General features: G+C 40.2%; 1 protein-coding gene across 3 annotated transcripts in view; it reads left to right on the top strand.

Annotated features, from left to right (window-relative positions):
* The window catches only part of EPSTI1 (epithelial stromal interaction 1), a 102,777-nt gene that overhangs the window by 7,295 nt on the left and 75,104 nt on the right, over positions 1 to 20,378 (top strand). For 2 of the 3 annotated variants that reach the window (XM_023513626.1, XM_023513628.1), the window contains exons 2-5: positions 13,429 to 13,487; positions 15,190 to 15,273; positions 18,903 to 18,976; positions 19,600 to 19,683. In XM_023513626.1, coding sequence (XP_023369394.1) covers positions 13,429 to 13,487; positions 15,190 to 15,273; positions 18,903 to 18,976; positions 19,600 to 19,683 — 301 coding nt within the window. The remainder of the gene's footprint in view (positions 1 to 13,428; positions 13,488 to 15,189; positions 15,274 to 18,902; positions 18,977 to 19,599; positions 19,684 to 20,378) is intronic. The other variant, XM_023513627.1, reaches the window with a different exon arrangement.

The following is a 20,378-nucleotide window of genomic DNA, read 5'->3' as shown; positions in this document are numbered from 1 at the left end:
CATAGTTAAATTGGGTACGTCTGAAAAGACTAGAACCAAAATAATTAGTAGCTCATGTCAAATGATTAATCATGTGCTACTCTTGTATTGAGCATGTCATATATGTTACATAGTTTCATAGTAAACTCTTGCTACCTTACAGATGAGGAAACTGAGTCTTGAAAGATTAAGTGGTTTTCCAAGGTCTCCTGGCTTTTATTTTATTTTATTTTTTTAAGACAGAGTCTCACTTTGTCACCCTCAGTAGAGTACCGTGGTGTCACACAGCTCACAGCAACCTTCAGCTCCTGGGCTCAGGCGATTCTCCTGCCTCAGGTTCCCCAGTAGCTGGGACTACAGGCACTGGCCACAACACCTGGCTATTTTTTGTTGCAGTTTGGCCGGGGCCAGGCTCAAACCCACCATCTTTGGTATATGGGGCCAGGGCCCTTCTCACTGAGTCACAGGTGCCGCCCTCTCCTGGCTTTTTTGGTCACAGAATCAGCACTTAAACTGTTGTAGGAAAACAAAGCCTGATGGAGAGAAACACCCACACACCTGTGTTTAAAAGAAGGGCTTTATTTTAGCCAGCAGAGCCATGGTGGACTCAAGTCCAAAAATGGCCGAGCTCTCCTATCAGCTCTGTCCTTGTCCTTTTATAGACAAAGGATTACCATATTGCCCCTCCTTGGAGATTTTTAAATGTGTGGGAAAATGTACATGCGGGAAGGGGTATGGAAGTTACAGAAGAGGAAGCACGTTCCTGAGAGCTGAGTCACCATAGGGAGGACTTTGCAGGAGTGTTCTGGGGCTCCCGGTGAGAAGACCTTTGTTCTTTCATACCTTACTTTTCCGGGGTATCCTCTCCCCAAACCTGTCTATCCACTAAAGTCTGAATCCCAAACAGGATACGGAGCAGGAGGAGGGAGAGATAATACAGCTAGTTAAGGCCCCACCAGTTGTTCACATTCACATCAGGAAAAGAAAACCTGCACAGGCTAAATAAAGATAGTGGTAATATAGAAATAGTAATGTGATGGTTATTTTACAGTTGTAGGGGAGAAAACAGTTCTTTTCCTTACCTATCCCTGTTATAGGACAGACGTGAGCTATCAAGACTCAAAGCCATATAATGCCAATAGGGAGCCTTTATTAAAAAGACGGATCAGGGGCGGCGCCTGTGGCTCAAAGGAGTAGGGCACCAGCCCATATGCCAGAGGTGGCAGGTTCAGACCCAGCCCCACTCAAAAACTGCAAAAACAAAACAAAACAAACAAAAAAAACCCCCACCGATCAGCTGGCTGTCCCTCAGTCTGGGGAGCAGCCCAGACCACCAGTACGGATCAGTTTACATAAGGTAGGCTGATGCAATATTGGGGTGAGCTTCATGATCAGAAAATTGCTGAAGCAGGTATTGTTTAAACATTTACAGGGTGTACAGTAAAAATAATCACAGACAGATATTCAGTCACATTGGTCTTAGTCATTTCTTCCAATATCTTTCTAACCATCAGGTCTGGTGGGGCTTGCTGGGCCCCTCAGTATGGTGGGGTTGCGGAGAGTAAATCGGAGAATTGAGGGGCCCTTTCTGCAGCCCAGACTTCTTGGCACCTCGACTTCTACTTCCCTTCTCCCTGCTGGCTCTTTTAACATTTCATTAAACAGTAAACCGTTTATTATAATTTCTTACACACTCATACTTAAAATCACACTTAATGTCTAATGCTTCTTACTCCTTGTCATTTATTATTAATCTTTTGTTATCTATTTTACCTACTCTTAAACAATTGTTAAGTATTAGTAACTTCCCTAACTATTTTATGCCCTCTCCCTCCGCCCTTTCTATTGATTGTGTTTTGCTGATCCAGCAGCCACTTTAGCAAGAATTAAGGGGAAGAAGCGGGTGAAGCAAGAAATAGGTAAGGTGAAGAGGGGGGTGAGAGTGACAGGATTTTATCCCATCTCATCCCCAAGGTTCATGGCTGAGATCCCTACAATAAAAGGCAGATTAATAAGAGGAAACCATACAAGTTGATTTTGTATAAGTTTCATGACACTGGAGGCTTCAGACGTGAAGATACAAAGAAACAGAGAAAATTCTTTTTATGCTTAGTTTCGGTCAGGAGTTAGTGTCCAGGTATGGTGTCCATGCCTGTAATCCCAGCACTTTGGGAGACTGGGCTGGGCCTGTAATCCCAGTGCTTTGAGGGACTTAGGTGGGAGGATCTCCTGAAGGCAGGGGTTCAAGACAAGCTTGGGCAACAGCAAGACCCCTGTCTTTACCAAAAGAAAAGACAGTCAAGTGGAAGCATTGTTGGTCAAAATGTGGTATGATCTAACGGTAATGAGCTAATTTTTAATGGGAAACTTAGCCAGGCTTAAGCCAAACTTAGCCAGTTCAAATTCTCTTAGAATATCTCTCCATTCCTTTCTTCTGGGAATAAAAACGATCTCTCTGAAATGAAGGTCTTATGACCTACTTAGCAGAAAGTCAGATAGTTTTTTTTTGAAGTGTGCTTCAGGGGTGAAGGATTTGGATAGAGAAGTAGTTTGCAAGAGTTTCTGTGTGGTTCCCCTTTTCTCTACTGCTTTTGTGAATGTCAGAGAACTTGAGGCCTTGCGTGAAGTTCTTCACCGTCACTGTGCAACCGTGACAGAGCTGTCCAGTGTTTTTTCAGACTTCTGACCCAACTTTTTTCTTCTGCAGCACGTTGGAAAAATAAGAGTTGTCTTCAGCCACACATTAAATACACAAACACTAAGGAAAGCTGACTAGCAAAAAAAAAAAAAAAGATCCATGCGTATTTTTCCTGATAGCCCACACCATAGATAAGCACGCAAGGCCTCACAAAACCAGCATGTGGCCTGTGGGCTGCAGGTTGGACACCCCTGGCTTACAGTGAGCAATTTATTAGACATCATGCCCTAGTCCATGTATGAGTATGTGTTAGGGTGTATATAACTGAAAAAATTTCACAGAACAATTTTCACCCTTCTATATGTGATGTACTCTGGCATTTTCCATTTCTTGTTCATTAAAACTAAATCCACTGAACTGATTTCATAACCCATTAGTGGGTTACCACCTACAGTTTGAAAAGCACCGTTTTATGCATGGCAGACGAGATTGGGAGAGCAGATGAAAAGAAAAGACATTTCTATTTGATTAGATAAAAGTTACCTTCCTGTTTGTACACGAGGATAGAAATTATGACCCTGTTTAGAATGAATTTCCAACTCTTCTGTGCTGGATTCTACCCCCCTCAGTATGGTATGCATATGCGATATGCCGGGTCTTAGGGAGTAATCATTTTTGTTCAAATACAATATCATCGAAAATGAATGAGAATTTTTCAAAAAGTCTTTGACAGCTGAAACAGTGAAACAATAAATCAACAGGATGATGAAAGCTTGAAAACACATAATACCTATAATAATCAGTAGAAGCATAGCAGAAAGGAGAAAAAAGAAACTTAGTTCAATTACACAGTAAGGTTACTTACTTCAAAGTCAGTAGAGTGCTGTAAGGTTATACATATTGTTAAGGTTAATTGCATCCATTCAAAATGTATTTGAATCTGAAACAAAAGCTTAAGAGGAAAAAATAATCAAAGGGAGAAGACTGCATTTTGAAGGCTCTGTTTTATATCAGAGAATCAGCTGGATGATGATTCTTTTGTTCTCTAATGTTTGTAATTCCTCCCCCTCCCACACCCCCAAGTATGAAGACTTAAAAGGTGATCCATTAAAGTCCTGTAGAAAAACTGGGCATTTACCATCATTAATGCTCAAGGCCTAGAAGTGCCCAATGTTTGTTTTACTGTGGTGCTAGTGAGAGCAGAAACTTCTGCTACCTAATCTTGTAAGAAAATCTGTGCCCTTGCCTGCTTTAAGAAGTCTTTATTTTCCATATTTTTCCATTTGAAAATCTTTGAAATATTTCCTCCTGATTGTGAAAGTAAAGCCTTATCTGCTTGTTACAAAAATGCAAGGATTACAAAGCTCATGTGTAAGTCCCCTGAAAGTCTGACCCTTAGAAATAAAAACGTAAAGGATTTTGGTGTAAAGAAAATCTTTCTTTATAACATGTAGATTTTACTCTTTGCTGTTACGCCAAATGGGAAAATCTCAGAGCCATTAGTCCCCTTTTTACTTCCAATAGAGGGTGACAGGCATTCTTTTTCTAATCTATATTTTAAAAAGTGATTGCTGCCTGTCAGATAGGCAGGTGCTGTTTTTTTCACAAGGAAACAAGCTGTCCCACAGTGGAATCTTGGATAACATCTCCTGTGTCGTACTCTGTCCAGAAATAACCTAATCGAATCATGAGGAAATAATTTCCTTAAATCTAGTTTGTAAGGCATTCTGTAAGACAATTTACCTGGACACTTCAAAAATGTCAGTCATGAAAGAAAGACAAATGTCAAGGAGATTGCCCTAGATTATAGGTGTTGTCAACCTAAATAAAGGACTGAGGCAAAAATCTCAATAGAAGTTGATTAAGCCAAGATTTTGAAGAGCTGCTTGGGAAGAAGGTGAACCGCAGATAAGCCGTGGCTGGTTTTCTGAAGGGGAGGTGGGAAAACTTCACCATTTTAGAAGCATACGGAGAGACAGAAAAAGGCAGAGGGGTGCTGATGAAGTAGTGGCTGCATTCTTGCAAGGCCCCCCAAAACTACATTTTACAAAAAATGAGGGAGAGGAGGAAGCATCCATGAGGTAGGTATCCCTGGGTAGATGAAAGAATGTCTGATTCTGTCTTGTGTCCAATTCTGTTACCTGTAAGATACACTTGGAATTTATTATCAGTGTGGAATCAGGCTGTACTTTTAGGTGCTAGACATAGGTACAATTTGCACGTCCTTCCTGAAATTTAGCAAGACATTTCCTTAATAAATGATTTGTGGGGCCAAATCTTCACAGGTGCCTGAGGCTATGATTTTCTTTTGGCCAGGACTGGGTTTGAACCCACCACCTCTGGTATATGGGGTCAGCGCCCTACTCCTTTGAGCCACAGGTGCCGCCCGCTATGATTTTCTTTTTACAAAGTTTACAGCGATGTGTCAAACAACAGGAATGTGTAATCCATAACTGGCTCCAGAATGGGGAGGAGTAAGAAGGTATGTTAAAATGGGAACAACTTAGAAATTTGAATGTAGACTACTAGGCAATATCGTATTAACATTAGATTACTTGGGCAGGATAATGTTATGTTTCAGTAGGAGACTATTGTTTCTGAGAGACAAGTTGAAATATGTCGGGGGTGAGGTATGCTAACCCTGCAGCTTACTTTCATGTGGTTCTGAAAAAAAAAAAAAGAGGAGAGAGTAAAAACAACTGTGGGAAGACATTAACAATTGGTGAGTACAGGTAAATACTATAATAGACGGGTCTTCATTTTACTAAATTAATTTTGCTTACTAGGCTTATAATTTTTTCAATAAAAAGTTGAAGAGAAAGTAATTTTAAGTAATATCCTAAAGCTCATTATACCTCCTACTTTCTTTTTTTTCTTTTCTCTGTTGGAACCTGAAGGTCTTAAAGAAGCTTTGTCAAAGAGCTGTATACTTAAGATTCGTGCAGTTTGGTGTAGGTATATTATACCTCAATAATTTAATGAACAAAGGCTGGGCTTAGAACCATGCTTCCATTTAGAGGGGAAAAATATTTTCAACCACTTTGTTTCATGCAGTGGTTCTTATTATTCTTGGGACATAAAAGAATCAGGAACCGGGCTGTAGACATTGGAGGGGAGAGGTAACTGGGGATGTAAAAAAAAAAAAAAAAAAAGAATTGGAAAACTTAATGCTAGTGATTCAATGCTAGGCTCTATTACATATAATAGGTGGCATATGTAGTTATTATAATTAAATATAATGTCCCCAATAAGTGTGTTAAGAAGCACACATGGCTTTGTTTATTTCTCTTCTATAAGTCTGAAGGTAAGTAATCTAGGGCTGAACTAGTACAAATAATGGGCATTGTTATAAAATAGAACACTTCTTATTTTCTGGTATTGTTTGAAGTACTTTATATGCTATGAAGTAGATAGTTATTCATAGTTTAGTAGTGAAAAAATATAGGAAAACTAAGTAATTTGCTCAAAGTTGTATAGTTAAGAAGTGACAAAATTAGGTCTTGAAGCCAGGCAGTTTGGCAATAGATTACCACTGATGTGGTGGGTTTGCCGTCACAGAGCACTAGACTGGTTCTGTCTATCTGCTCACCCGTTCCTGATCCATGTCTTCTATAATCAAGTTGCCTCACTGGCCAAAATAGCTGCTTTAGTACCAGCTACCACTTCAGCCTTCCACGAAGGAGGAAAGCAACAAAACAGCCTTTTCTACCTCTCTCCATTTAAAGGAGTTTCCTAGAAACTGCTCACAATGGCTTCCATTTCTTGATTTCTCAAATTGAATCATATGGTTCACACCTACCTATCAACAAGGGTGGGGATTGTCATATTGTCCTTGGGCACACTGCCAATCTGAATAATAAAGGAGTGCTATTACTAAGGGAAGGGGGGAAGTGAGTGAGCGCTAAGTAGGGCTAGCATCTCCTCTACTTGAAGAATTGAGGAGAGTCAAACTTTAGAATAGAAAATTAATTATGATTAAGCTGTCTCTGGGATTTGGGGAACACAAATGTCTATCAAAGCAAGAAAAACTTAAATGTAGCCTACACTTCTGTTCAGAGTACTCATTTCTGAAGACTACTAGAGTTTTCTTCTGTATAATGCTCCATTGAAAGCTTTATGCATTGTATGGCCTGGAAGATTATTCCCGATAGTGAACAGTTGAAACAACTAAAAATGGTTGAGTGGTTATGATTCATCCATGTCACGAAATACTATGGAGCCACTTTATTTCTTTCAAAATCAGAAACATTTTATTTTGTTTTTGAGATAGGGTTTTACTTTGTCCAAGTTGGAGTGCAGTGGTATGATCATAGCTAACTGTAGCCTCAAACTCCTAGGCTCAAGAGATCCTCCTATCTTATACTCCCAAGTAGCCGGGACTAGAGGTGTGTGTCATCACACCTAGCTACTTTTTAAAATTTTCTATAGAGATGAAGTCTTGCTATGTTGCTCACACTAGTCTCAAACTCCTGGTCCTAAGTGATCCTCCCGCCTTGGCCAAAGTGCTGGGATTTTAGTTGTGAGCTACTGTGCTGGCTGAATTTTATTTTTAAATGTGTTATGCACAGATTTAGATATATAGTGCTCTGTCTTGTGATTCTGGTTTTCTCTAAGTTATAGGTAACCTTGAGTAATGCTTAGGCTGTGTGGACATAATCAGTTCTAAGTCTATTAATGAAAATTAGAAAACATATTTTCTATTTGATAAATAGTTTTTATGCCAGTATCATAAAATCATTTTCATTATGATTTCATTTTATTGTATTTAATTTTATCATTTAATGATAAAATCTTTATCATTAAATCATACTTTTAAAAAGTTAATCCTAAGCATTCTCTTGTTGAAAAAGGCAGTCTTCCTTGGGCTTTTTACACTCATATGTTGTGCTGGATGCGCCAACACTGACCACTGTATAACCTAGGATATTTCTCAGGGTTGTTTATCTAGCTGGAAACCTTGAGAGATGAGGTGTGCTCTCCCCAGGACAAAGACCAGCCTTGCTTACTACCTGCTATAATATGGTGAATTCTTCAAACTGAATTTTCTCATTTGCAGTGCAAACACATTGTGTATGCAGCTTCCTCATGTTGCCTTCATAGCATCTGAGGCCAGTGAGAACAGATGTAAGTAAGCTAATGCCCATGCTGCTGGCTGTGCCATGAGTAACAAAGTCCTTTGTCTCTGATCCAGGAGTCTCATCTCTTCTGCCAGTGTCCAAGAAACAGGAACAGGCTAACTTGTTAGCTTGCAAATCCCAGACCTCACATCTCTGTTCTGAAAATATGAATTCCTTGTACTTTTTACTGAGGAAATAGTTTTTAGACATTTTGCAAGCATATCTATCAACTGGTCCCCAACTCTATTCCCACCATTGGTTTTTGACCTCTTAAAGATGGTCATTCTCTACAATATTGTACTTCATATACATTCTTTTTAGTGTGAATGCTTTTGCTAACTTTATTTTGTGACCTTTATATCTGTGTGTATTTTTAAGTGAAAATATATACGTCAGGTCCAGTCTGTATGGCTGGCTATGCAGGTTGGTACCTGCACACACTTGCCCAGCTAAGGTAGACTTTAGGACTGAGAGTTTATATCTATCTATCTATCTATCTATCTATCTATCTATCTATCTATCTGTCAAATCATGTGCGCTAGTGGGGGGTTAACATCATTGGAAGAAAGGGGTACTTTTTTTCTTATTTGTTTAAATTTTCCATGTCTCACTAAGCCATGGGGATCCTGGAACATGTGTGTGTGTGAGTATGTATGCATGTGTATCTCTTTCCAATTTTCATAAAGGCATCCTTTAAACAAAGGCTCTGATGATTTCTTACTTATTTATCTTTATGCCCTGCGTGTCTATTCAGCCCATTAACAGAAGCTATGACTTATATTAATGAAAGAACTAACCAACTTCACATCTGCTTATTGGATATGCAGACAATGTCTTAGGCTCGGCGGGTTCTGAGACCAAAGAGAATTTCTAAGCCCCTCCTTACCCTAGTACTCCATCAGAAGTGGTGCGATGTATAACCAGTTTAGGGGTCAATAGTGATTTATTCAACATGATCTTGTCACCTTTTGTTTCTCTTGGGAATTTGATCTATTTATTAGAGAGCTTTCGGAGACTCAAATGCTTCAAAAATGTTGACTTACATTGAGTAAAATCAGTAAGCTTCAGATTCCTAGATTGAAGGTGATATAGCAAAACCTGATATGGCAGGCCCTATCTAGAAAAATTAATATCTAATGTCTTTGGTTACCTCAAACTTTGCTCAAGTAATGTCCTAAGCATTACTCAAGGTGACCTATTCTTATTCATGTATAAGAATAAGATTTTCTAGAATTCTGAAAACCTCAAACCAATTTCTTTTTAGGACTATAGACTTTACATGTCTACTACTCTGCCTGGAATTATCTCTTTCTAACTTCATCATCTATCACTCTCTGAATTTTTGCTCTTGACTGTTTCTTTTTCAGTCAAACCAGTGTTGTTCCTAATTAGAAATTTCAATCACATCTGGTACAGTGTGTACACACCAGTGGACATATTTATGTCATACCTGTAGCCAGCCAAGATATTTTCCAGAACTCCAACATAGCATTTTTTTTGTAATGCTCATTGATGAAACCTTATAAAAACGGTGCAGGAATCCACACACGAGATGCAGTTGTGTTGCCCAGGAGAGACCTCACAACAAAAACATTTCTTGACTATCTTTATTTTATGTATTTTTTTATAGTGCAGAAAAAAAATTTTCTTTGTCTTGTGCGACGTCTAGATCATAGTAGTATATCTTACTGATGGGTGCTGCTGAGAAGTGAAAACAATCTTACAAATTGAGACATTTCATTAAATCTCAATGAGGTAATTAAGGGGACTCATTTTCAAAAGTATACATTTATTTCAGTAGCTTGAATGTTGCTTAATCAAGAAATGCCCAGAATACTAAATATTGGTTGGGCTCATCCAGTTCAGCAGCTTTGGGAGTCTGACAGTTGCAAAGGATGGCACACAGGCTAAAACAGCAAAGGCTTCTGCTGTGGGTAGAAACTAATTGGCTGAAAACATTAATAAATTATCCTTGCTACTCATGTCAAGAAAAAGCTAAGAGAGCCGAGACGAATATTTGTCTCTACCAAGGCATGACACTCTGCCATGCAATATTAAAAAACAAAAAGCATCCTGAGATTTAAACTCTTCTTCCTATAGCAAGTAAGAAAAATAGAAGCTAAGTTACTTGGCAAAGCTTTCTTGTGGATATCATAAAATGTTTTAGATTTGGCATTTTCAGCCAATAAAATATTGCTAAGAAGGTTGCCAAAGACTTCTCTCACATAAAGCGTTTATTACTTAGGACCATGGTCAAGGTTTAAGCTAAGATGCTTTTGGTTAAAAACCTCTAATTTCAGAGCTAATTCTTCCCTTCTTCTGCTATTCCTGTACTAATACTTGTAGGCTACGCATATTAACCACAAATTGTCTGCAGTCCTATTCCTAAAACTGAAGATTCTAGTGTCACTGTCTAAAAACTTAATCAGATTAAAGATCGTAATGTACAATGTTTTACAAACCAATTGATTTATTCCCCCCCCCCCAAAAAACCTTTTCCAGAATTTCCATATGAGAATCCCAGGGATGTGGAAAACTCTCTATGAAGCTGGTTCTAGCAAAGTCCTGGCAAAGGAACACTTTTGCCATTTCAGATCCTAATCTTCAAGACTCAATTTATATTCTTTGCTCTTGCTATTCAGTTCCTATTCTGCAGCCTCTGACTCTCCTCTGCCTTGGATCTCTGACTCATTGCATTATCCCACTTTAACTCTTGTTTGGGTACTCTTGTGGTATGCTCTGGTTTCTCGACTTGTTCCTAATGAAAATGTAAGTTCTGTTAAAGTGGTTATATCTGCACTGGTGTCTGCTCTCATTCTCCACACGCCTTGATGTAATAAGTCCTTAATAGGTGCTCAGTTAAGTAGGTTGCATTCTTTGGAAGTCTGTCAAGGGGGTAAAGTTGAAGGACAATATTTTATGCTTTCTACATTGAGTTAAAGCGTTAGCTGCATGCGGTTAACTGGCCTAAGTCAAAACTCCTGCATTTGAGTCTCAGCACTGTTGCTTAATTAGTGTTCTTTGGCACATGATTTAACCTTTGTGTCTTTAACAATGATTTATTAATCCCTAAGTTTCCTTTTAGCCCAAATTTTCTAAGATAGCTTGCTTGATCTACAGCCCTGGTTCTCCCAGTGTGGTGCCTAGATCAAGAACATCAGCATCACCTGGGGACTTAAGACCAGATTTATTTGGCCCTGCCCCAGACCTACTAAATCAGAAACTCTGCCCTTTAACAAGCCTGCCTACACGCCCTCTAGGTGACTGGATTGCAGAGGGACAGAAGCCATTCTGAATAAAATAATTTAAGGGGGTTTATTCTGAGCCAAAGTTGAGGACCATGACCTGGAGCCACATGCAGGAAACCATGAGCACATGGAAGCGTGGTGGTGGGGTTACAGTTTGGTTTTATACATTTTAGGGAGACTGGGATTACAGGTAAAGTCGTAAATCAATAGGTGGAAAACATACATTGGTTTGGCCCCAAAAGGTGGACATCTGGAAGTGAGGGGGGGGGGCTTACACAGTACAGGTGGGCTTAAAAATTCTTTAGCTGACAATTGGCTAAAAGATTTAGGCTCTGTTGGAAAAACCAGGAATCAGTGAAAAGGAGAGCTTCAGGTGAATGGTCTGTTAGAGACAACGGAAGGGACAGAATCAAGTGGTTATGTATATTGAGGACCTGCAGGTAGGTCTTGCATAGCCTTAGATCTATTAGCTAGTCACCGAGGACATCACTAAGAGAAGAGGGGGCATGATGAGGCATGTCTGATCTTTTCTCACAGCTAGCAACTCAGTTTTAGGGATCCTCTTGGCCAAAAGGGGTCCAGGCAGTCACTGAGGGGGGAGCCTTAAAATTTTAATTCACAGCATGCACAATAAAGTTGGACAACTGCTGATCGACAGTGTAGCCTAATCTGTAGTATGGTGGGAAGTGCTGTACCCCAGCGTTTCCAGATGTTGAAGGTGGTGCAGCAATTCCATGATTGGCAGTTAAATCCACTACCTCGTGTTTCGGCTTCAAGGCTCTCTAGAGTGGCTTACCATTGTGGCATATTCAAGTTTCCAGGGACATCCCGCAGACATGCAGCTCCCAAGCTCCTATAAAATACTGGCAATTGAGGAGTGAAAAATTTTTCTTAGGGTGAACAAAGCATATGCAAGGGACAGGGGATTAATTTCCAGCGGCAGCCTCCTAATTTTGTATTCACAGCGTGGTATGTGTGCTAGGCTACACATGCAACTCTGCTGATGTACATTAGGTAATTGGGCGGCCAGCAGACCCATTTGCATGCAAGGGTTGTTGCATACCTCACATTTACAAGTCTAAAATTAAAGCCTGGTTTGAAGCTGGCTGAAGGCTTGCTGCTAGGAAAATAATGAGATGAGGAAGAAATGGCTTCTGTTATCAGTGCTTTTGGCCTTTACTGTTTGGTCTTTGCTAATTTGTCCTTTGAAATTTTATATTCCAGGTAGAAGAGAGAGAGACTTGTAAGAGTATCTGGGTTTTTATTTTACTATTTAAAAAAATTCAGATGTAATTGCAGATATTATAATAATCCTGTAGTTATAGGCAGGCTGTGCTTATAGCATTTCCTCTGGAACTGTACCCACATGTATGCTGTAGGCTGTTACCACGCTTTATTTTTGCTTTATGAACTATTCATGTTCTGTAGGACCATAGGCATCATTTCAAAAAGAGCTACCCCCCACTACACACTCAATCTTTGGCATCATTTTGTTTCAATTCAGCCCACATTTATCAAGTAGCACTTTGTGCCAGGCACTGTGCCAGGGACTTGGAATACACATCATTTAAGCACAGTTCCTGTCCTCAAAAGCTCACAATATTTTAAGCTCCTAGTATCTCAGTCCTGAATATTTTTTCAGAAATAAAATGTTCCCTGATCCCCTTGTTTGTAGCGACACCTTGTTTCTCTGAGCTGATTATACTCCACCAATGTCCCTAGGAGAGTAAGTAACCCCGTGGACACAGACGTAGAAAAGTCGAGGTGTAGAAAAATCAAAGCCTAAAAGCCCAAGACTGGCAAGTCAGCTCCTCAGATGGTTTGTCTAGAGCAGGCAGATGGCCTGTACTCTGGGAAGGAAGGATGCACCAGTGTTTCCCTTACTCCCGTGGTTCTCAACCTTCCTAATGCTTCCGAATGCCGTGACCCTTTAATATTATAGTTCCTCATGTTGTGGTGATGCCCAACCATAAAATTATTTTCGTGTCTACTTCATAACTATAATTTTGCTCCTGTTATGAATTGTAAATATCTGATATGCAGCATGTATTTTCATTGTTACAAAGGGGTCACGACCCACAGGTTGAGAACCGCTGCCCAGGGTGCATTATTAAGGAAGACAGCCAATCTAAAGCCATCTTAACAGTATTAGCTCACTAGCACCACCTAGAGGAATAGTGGAGCCCTCCCAGGATGGTCTACCATCCTGTCACTTGTCACTTCATAAAGTGCTTCATATCTCTGTGTTGGTTGGGTCCTTTTGTTTTGCTTGACAATTAAGATTGCAAAGTCCTGGAGAAGAGACCTGGGTATTAAGATAAACTTACACAGTACATATTTGATGATGATCATAAATACAGTATATTAAAAAGAAAGAATGTTGGCTTCTATGCATTTGTTTCTCATGATACTAAGCAGGGTTTTTTTTCCCCCCTCTTTATTCTAGCAGAAGTGCATTCACCATGATAGCACCAAATGAAAGTCGGAGGAATCATATACAAAGAAGTATGTATATTATTTCAGGATGTTTCTCATTTTCTTTACAATTGGTTTTCTTTGGTATGAAGTCTTTTTATTTTTTGAGTTATATAGACTCACCAAATCCCAGCAAGTTTTTTTAAACTTCAGTTTTAATTATACCTTTAAAAATATTCTACTGTTGAACACCTATAGTGTATAGTACAAGAAAAAAATGTTCTATTAATACTTCTGAGTTTGTATTAATAACAGAATTCTTGGCACAATAGTAAATTCTAGATTTCTCTTGTGTTTAAGTGATATTATGCTTATTGCCAATAGACGGATCTCATCCTTGTCAAGTTGGGCTGACTGCTGATGTTAATATTTTTATGGCAGTATGGGTACTTTGGAAATACAGACAAGTTATATACCCGATAGACTGAGATAGTTTGTACCTCCTTTGACTTGCCCCGTCTCTCCTTGGTGTGGTTTCCCCAGCCTCTGTACTCTCATTTTGTAACTATCAGAGCCTTCCCTGAGCTGTTTGTGTAATTCAGTTTTCTTCTCTAGATTATAATCTCCTTGAGGGCCAGGGCCATATTTTTGTGCTTCTTGTACTTAATTGTTAAGTGTGTGCTTATTATGTTGAATTGAAATATGGTAAATGTAAATGCTGCCACTTAAAGTTATGGCATGGTCCTTTGCAGTTTGAAGGAAAGCTAAAAATTTAGCTTACAAAGATGTTGTGAGGCTTGTTTAAGTCAGCTTAGGGGAAAATTGAGCCTCCCCTTTACTAGATGACTAGTAGCAACTCTAATTTTATGATTAATGACGGAAATAAGGCCACCACAGAAAAGTAGCTCTCTAAAGGGTTCCCACCAGACCAGTAGCCACCTGAGTGTCACCATGGCTCAGTACAGAATATGAAGATCACAACTGTCAGCAGTTCTGGTGTCTTATGGACTTTTGATTTAAGTATTTAACAGGAACTTAAGTCTCATTTTGGTCTGACTTTTTCAGATGTTTCAGAATTTTTATTTTTGTCTTAATAATTAAAAAACGACATCAATGGGCATTTGGAACAATCAGGTCTAACTGAGACCATTAGGGCAAAGGCTGGAGGAACAGAGCCAGGTATTAATATCTCTCTGGCACCCCTGCTGTCAGCAGAGTGACCATTTGGGGAATGAACCCTGGGTTTGGGGGGGGGTGGGGAGCAGGCTCTGCCCATTCTCCTGATGGCCAGGAAGCAGAGGCAGGGGTGCCCACCTGTGGCGCAGAGCCTGCACTCTTCTCAGGTGCAGTAAGCTTGGGGAACATTTAAAATAACATGAATTTAGGCATCAGAATTCCCTGGGGAAATGAGTTTACCTGTATGTGGATGGTTCTTATTGATGTGAATATTCTAGTTTTGCACAAATTTCCTATGGACAATCTTTAAAGTGAACTTTGATATAAGGCTTGAGGAATGGTAGTCTAGAAGGAAGACATACACTTCTTTGTTTTAATGGGAGTTCAGGTTGTTTTTCATTCTGACCCCTCTGTGCTGGAGAGAGGGTACCACAGGGGTGGGCCCAGGTGACCCAAAGGTCAGGGTTTTGACGGTGTCTTCCTTTCCTGGACATCTTGCTCACTCATGCTTGCAGGTATTTAATTGCCTTCTGATGGTTGTTCCTTATGCTTTGAAGAGACCAGTTTCCTTTGGAATTCTAACAACTGATGACTTGATATTTCTCACCTGTCTTAGTTGCTGAGCAGGAGTTGGCTAACCTGGAGAAGTGGAAAGAACAGAATAGAGCTAAACCAGTTCACCTGGTGCCCAGAAGGCTAGGTAAGCAAGCACACCAGTTGTCTAAATGGAGAGGGCAGGGCCAGCCACGGACCCTGTAAGCCAGTGGTTCTCAACCTGTGGGTTAAAGGGCTGTGGCATTAGGAAGTTTGAGAGCCACTACTATAAGCACTTTGTGTATGTCTGTCTTTGAATGTATGTTATAGGTGGTTTTGCCACCAAGTCGCTTGGGATGAAAAGCATTTAATGAGGTATATTATTCTTTTGTGATTTTCTTTGAGTAGAAAGATATGATGCCATGGTTATGTGTAAATACAGTGGTGGGTTAATTGCCACTTAACAATTAAACTAGAACTTTACAGAGCCTCTTAGATCAACTCGGAAGAGCCCTTACATGGGTGCCACACATACCCTGTCATAGCACTAGTGAGAAAGGGAGTCAAAGCTTAGCACAAGCATATTAACCAGGGCAGTGAAATGTTAATGTGAACAAAAGGAATAGAGAGTCAATTCCAAAGCCAAGATGAGACTGAGCTGAGACCAAGTGGTGGGTATAAAGAGAAATGTCACCTGTGTTTTCATTTTGCAGATAGAGACCTCTGGGCCTTTGGAGCAGGTGCTGCCAGTAGGATGAATTGTCTGGGCCACCTTGGCCGGTGTTTGAATCATTCAGAGGGGATGCTACCTAATGGGAATCATCCACAGCTTTTCTTTTTTCTCTTCTAGCAGCAGCTGAGAACTTAAAGGGCTGGACATGGTTTGTATTAACTAAATCTGTTAATTTAGTTAATACCCACCTGTCCCAAGTCACAGACAACTGACTATTGTAATAGTTTTAGAGATATATTCCCCCATATAAGTAAAAATAAGCTACTTTGGAAATCATCTAACGAGTGAAAATAATAATATTGTCACCACCGTCCCATTGTGTTGCATAAAAAGAGTTAATCTTGTGTCATCTTTATGCTGACTAAGCCAGACTTGAGGGGCACAGTCAAAAAACAGCTGTAGTTCCTCCTAACTGGTCTCTCAAACCAGCTGTGTAGGACCAGCCTTTCCTGTGCTTTTTGGAAGAAGTGAGAAATTAAATCTTGGTCTTTCTCAGAGAAGAGTTACTCAGCTATTATTAGGACTAAAACAGTTTCATTTCAGTAATTAATGTTCAGTCCTGGGAACAGGTCAATACACTGTTACTAATGGAGATTGAAGCTTCTCCTGTGCCCCAGCCTAGGCCTATTTCATGTAGAAAGCAAACAAGTGAAAGAGGGTGTAGCTGGACTTTTCTCTGACTCCTGTTTCCAGATTATGCCCTTTTCAGGGTCAAAGACAGAAGAGCAGACGGGAGGTGAGGAGGGGTCTGTGGGGCAGTGATCCTTGTTTCATTGATCCTAGCTATATGCTGACTGATCTTGCTCCCTCAGGCAGTTCTTGGTGTTCTTCCATGTCCCTCCCTTCCTGTCACTCATCTCACACCTGGCTCTCCCTGAGGGAGAGGACAGACTTCCTTCCTGGCAGTGCTTGGCTTCACTGTTGGCTCTCAGTCATTTTTTGTAGGACCCCTACAAAGGCCCTGTTCTCTTGAAGGCAAATCCCTTCAAGACGGTTTTAGATTGACATTCTTTTTCATGAGATACACGTTGGGGGAGTTGCCGCAGTTAAACATTCAGCAAATGATGGCGAGGCTGAACCACCAGAAACGAACACCTGATTTTCATGGTAAATATGGTGATGCTGTGTTAGCCAGTGGAGCCACTTTCTGTGTTGCTGTATGGACATACACAATGCCACAAACTGGAGTAGCATGGAACCTGTCCCCTGTTGGCAGAGTCACCCCAAAGGAATGGAGAGATCAGTAATCATCCCGGCTGGTGTAATACTGGATTGTTTCAAAACCAACTCATAACTGATGCCAAGTAAAAAGCACTGTGTACCCATTAAAAATATGAAGAAATAAAGTACATTTGAAACCTTCAAAAAGAAGAAATATACGTTGGAAGTACAGAAAACAATTTTTCTTCCCTCAAAATCTGTGAACACAGCGATCTGCAGTGCAGCTGCCTCTTCTTAAGGACTCGGAGTAGCCATTTGACTATGGGCTTGTGCCTTTAGGCTTTAACTTTTCTAGGCGTGGGTTCCCTAGAACCCTCATTCTCTTGGGGAATGCAGGTTGACATCTCCACGTGATTTTAACTAAACTTTTCTTGCTTGTCTTGAAGATTCCTCCTTGAAACGCAAACACAGAGGAGAGGGAATTCAGACTGACATCCTTCCTCAGATTTCTACCTTCTCTCGACCCATCGAACATCTTTTCTAGGTTGGAACCAGTTGCCAGTTTAGGTTCCTCAAACTCGTGTTGAGTATCCTCCTTGTAACTCCTGCTTTGGGAGCCAGGCGCCTCACTCGGACATTTGGAACAGTTGGCATCTGTTGTCTTGGGCCTTAGCAGAAAATGAGCAGGATTCTTATTTCAACTTTCTATTATATGAAGTATTAGGAAGGGTCAAATGTTGTGTGTGGGAGGATTATGGGTAGAAAATTCTAGAAAGTGTTCAACTTTGAGATGAGTTTTGAACAAAATCTGCAAATGCTTAGACATCTGGCTCTCTCTATTATAATTCTCAAGTCCTCTATTTCTCTACCCTTTAAAATGTTGGAAAGATTATAGGGGATAGTAAAAGTGGCGGTCACTTTAGATAAAAGCTTCCGTGTTGCTCACAGTTTCAAAAGAAATTCCCCCATCCTCCTCAATAGCCACCGAAGGGCCAAAACCAAACAGACCTTTTATATCTTTGGGAACTCAGAAGAAAAGTCCCAATGGTGTCTTTCTCAGCTCAATTACAAAAACTGCAGTGAATACAAATTGTTTTAATGCATCTTCTGTGAGAGTGAATCTTCTGGAAAACTGACACTTCTAGTGACCAAAGCACCAGAGAATTACTTCAAAGGATACACTCCAAACTTGCATAAACACCGAGAAATCCCTAAATGGCAATTCTTAGATGATCGTCAAGCTGCAAGGATTTCTGGCCCCGAATTATTTTAGATGTAAGAGAAAGCCGGCAAATAATCTAACAGCCATAGTTTTCTTTTGAATACTTAAAAAAGGAAAAACCACCTGGATTGAGAATCAGTCACTAACTAGAATTTTATATTTTTAGAAACCAGGCTATAAAGACTACTTATTTGCCTAGTGGCAAGACCCCTGAGGGTTCCCTGAGCCTCACTTCTTGGCCATCGGGTGGACAGTTAGAAGAAAACCAATCGAAGTATCATTGGTCACCATGTTTATTATGTTAAGGCATGATCATATTCAAGCAGGAGGAATGTTCTAGAATTTCCTAGGCAAACACTGTTTCTTACTGCTTAGCATGACCTTTCAGGTAAGATTTCACTCTAAGTGAAAACTTTTTAATGCCCACATGATTGAAAAATCTCTGTAGAGTTTTCCCTTCCTTTTCAGAATACAGCCTCATCTTTCCATCCAAGTGTTTTTAAGTGAGGCCCATTCTTTAAGGTTTTGAAGGAAACTGCGTATGTTCTTATTTCTGGGGGTATTAAAATGTTACAGAAACTCGTGTTGCAGACGTATCATGTATTAATTAGTCCTTGATAGCTGACATTTCAGCTTCATGTTCGTGTTTCACCTTTGTGGCTTTTTTTTTTCTCCTTAGGCGGAAGCCTACCGGAAACTGAAGTCAGGCAGAAACAACAACTCCAACTGATGCAATCTAAATACCAGCAAAAGGTCAGAATCCATCTCCGTTAGTTTAATTTTGGCAAGGAATTTGAGTGCCAACACTTTCAAGTAACCATGAACTAACATAGCAACTTTACTAAAAGCGTAAAACCTTCAAACCCATTGCAGAAAGCAACTCTGGAAAGCAAAGAGATCTGCAAGTGAGATGTGAAGAGAAATACCGAGGCTTCTTACACGAGCTCTCTGTCAACACTGTCCTCAATAAGTTTACTGTGTTTATGATGTTTGGGTTCTAAGAATGTGAATTTGTCTACTCCATGCTGGTAGCAGAATTAGTACAAAAACAGATTAACGATACCCACTGATTCTTACAACCAACTCTGAATTTTTGCTATCAGGAAAAATAATCTTCCCTTCCCCTTTTCAAACGAATACAAAGAGATAGACTCTTTGAGAAACAGACAGACCAAGGAAGAGACACACAGAGACCTTTCACATACAGCCTGTTCATGCTCTGTGATCTCAGCAGCGTGCAGCCTCAACCTATAATCACAGCGAGGTATAGCACAAACAATACTGTAATTTGCTTTGCATCATAATTTTGTGTTCTAGAGGTTCAGACTGAAAAATGGTAACTGGCTTTTGTCCTCTGTAAACTCAATACGATTTAGCTAAAAAGAGAAGAATCTGTAAGAATCAAGAAGGAAGCTGAAGAAGCTGAATTCCAGAAAATGAAGGCGATTCAGAGAGAAAAGGTAAGGAAGTAGAGGATAAGCCACACTTACTAAGAGTTTGCTCCTTGCCGGGTTCTCTTCTGGATGCTGATCATGTATGAGCACATTTAACCCTCACAGGAACCCCACGTATGACCTTTGTTACTCAATTTTGCAAATGAGAGTAGATAACTCGCCCAGGGGCCCACACGGCACTTTCTCATGGGTAGAAAGCTGAGTCAACTTCACCTTGTCCTGTGCCCAAGGCCGTGGGAGAGAAAGCTCACTTTTTCCTATCCCTATCTTCCTATTTTCTTCTTCAAAGGAAGGTTCACACTGAGGTCTGGGTGACAGGAGCGAGGCAGGGACTCCCTTTGCAGAGCAGAGTGTCTGCATTTCAGGCAGAACAAAGAAAATCATCATCAGGAACTGATTTAAGGGACAGACCCTGAGGAATTATTCTGTTGCAACCTTATTCTAAAACTTGTTTACCAGTTGTCATTTAATACCCCCAATTAGCTGGCTTCTTTCTTCATTGGTCAATAATGTATGTTATTCTGCCAATGAGCAGAAGAACGGAGATTCACATCCAGGCAGACTGGTCTCAGAGTGTGCTTCTCAGTCATCCCACTGTCTCACGTCTTAGGTGAGCAGCTAGTGACAACAGCAAGCAGTGGGACACTGCCGTTCTTCTACCCAGACGTTAGATTTTCCCAATTGAGTGTAATGTAGGAAAA

Source organism: Otolemur garnettii, unplaced genomic scaffold (genome assembly GCF_000181295.1).
Source record: "Otolemur garnettii isolate 467f Iridium unplaced genomic scaffold, OtoGar3 scaffold00043, whole genome shotgun sequence".
NCBI classification, from domain to species: Eukaryota; Metazoa; Chordata; class Mammalia; order Primates; family Galagidae; genus Otolemur; species Otolemur garnettii.
This window is presented reverse-complemented; position numbering and strand designations above follow the sequence as displayed.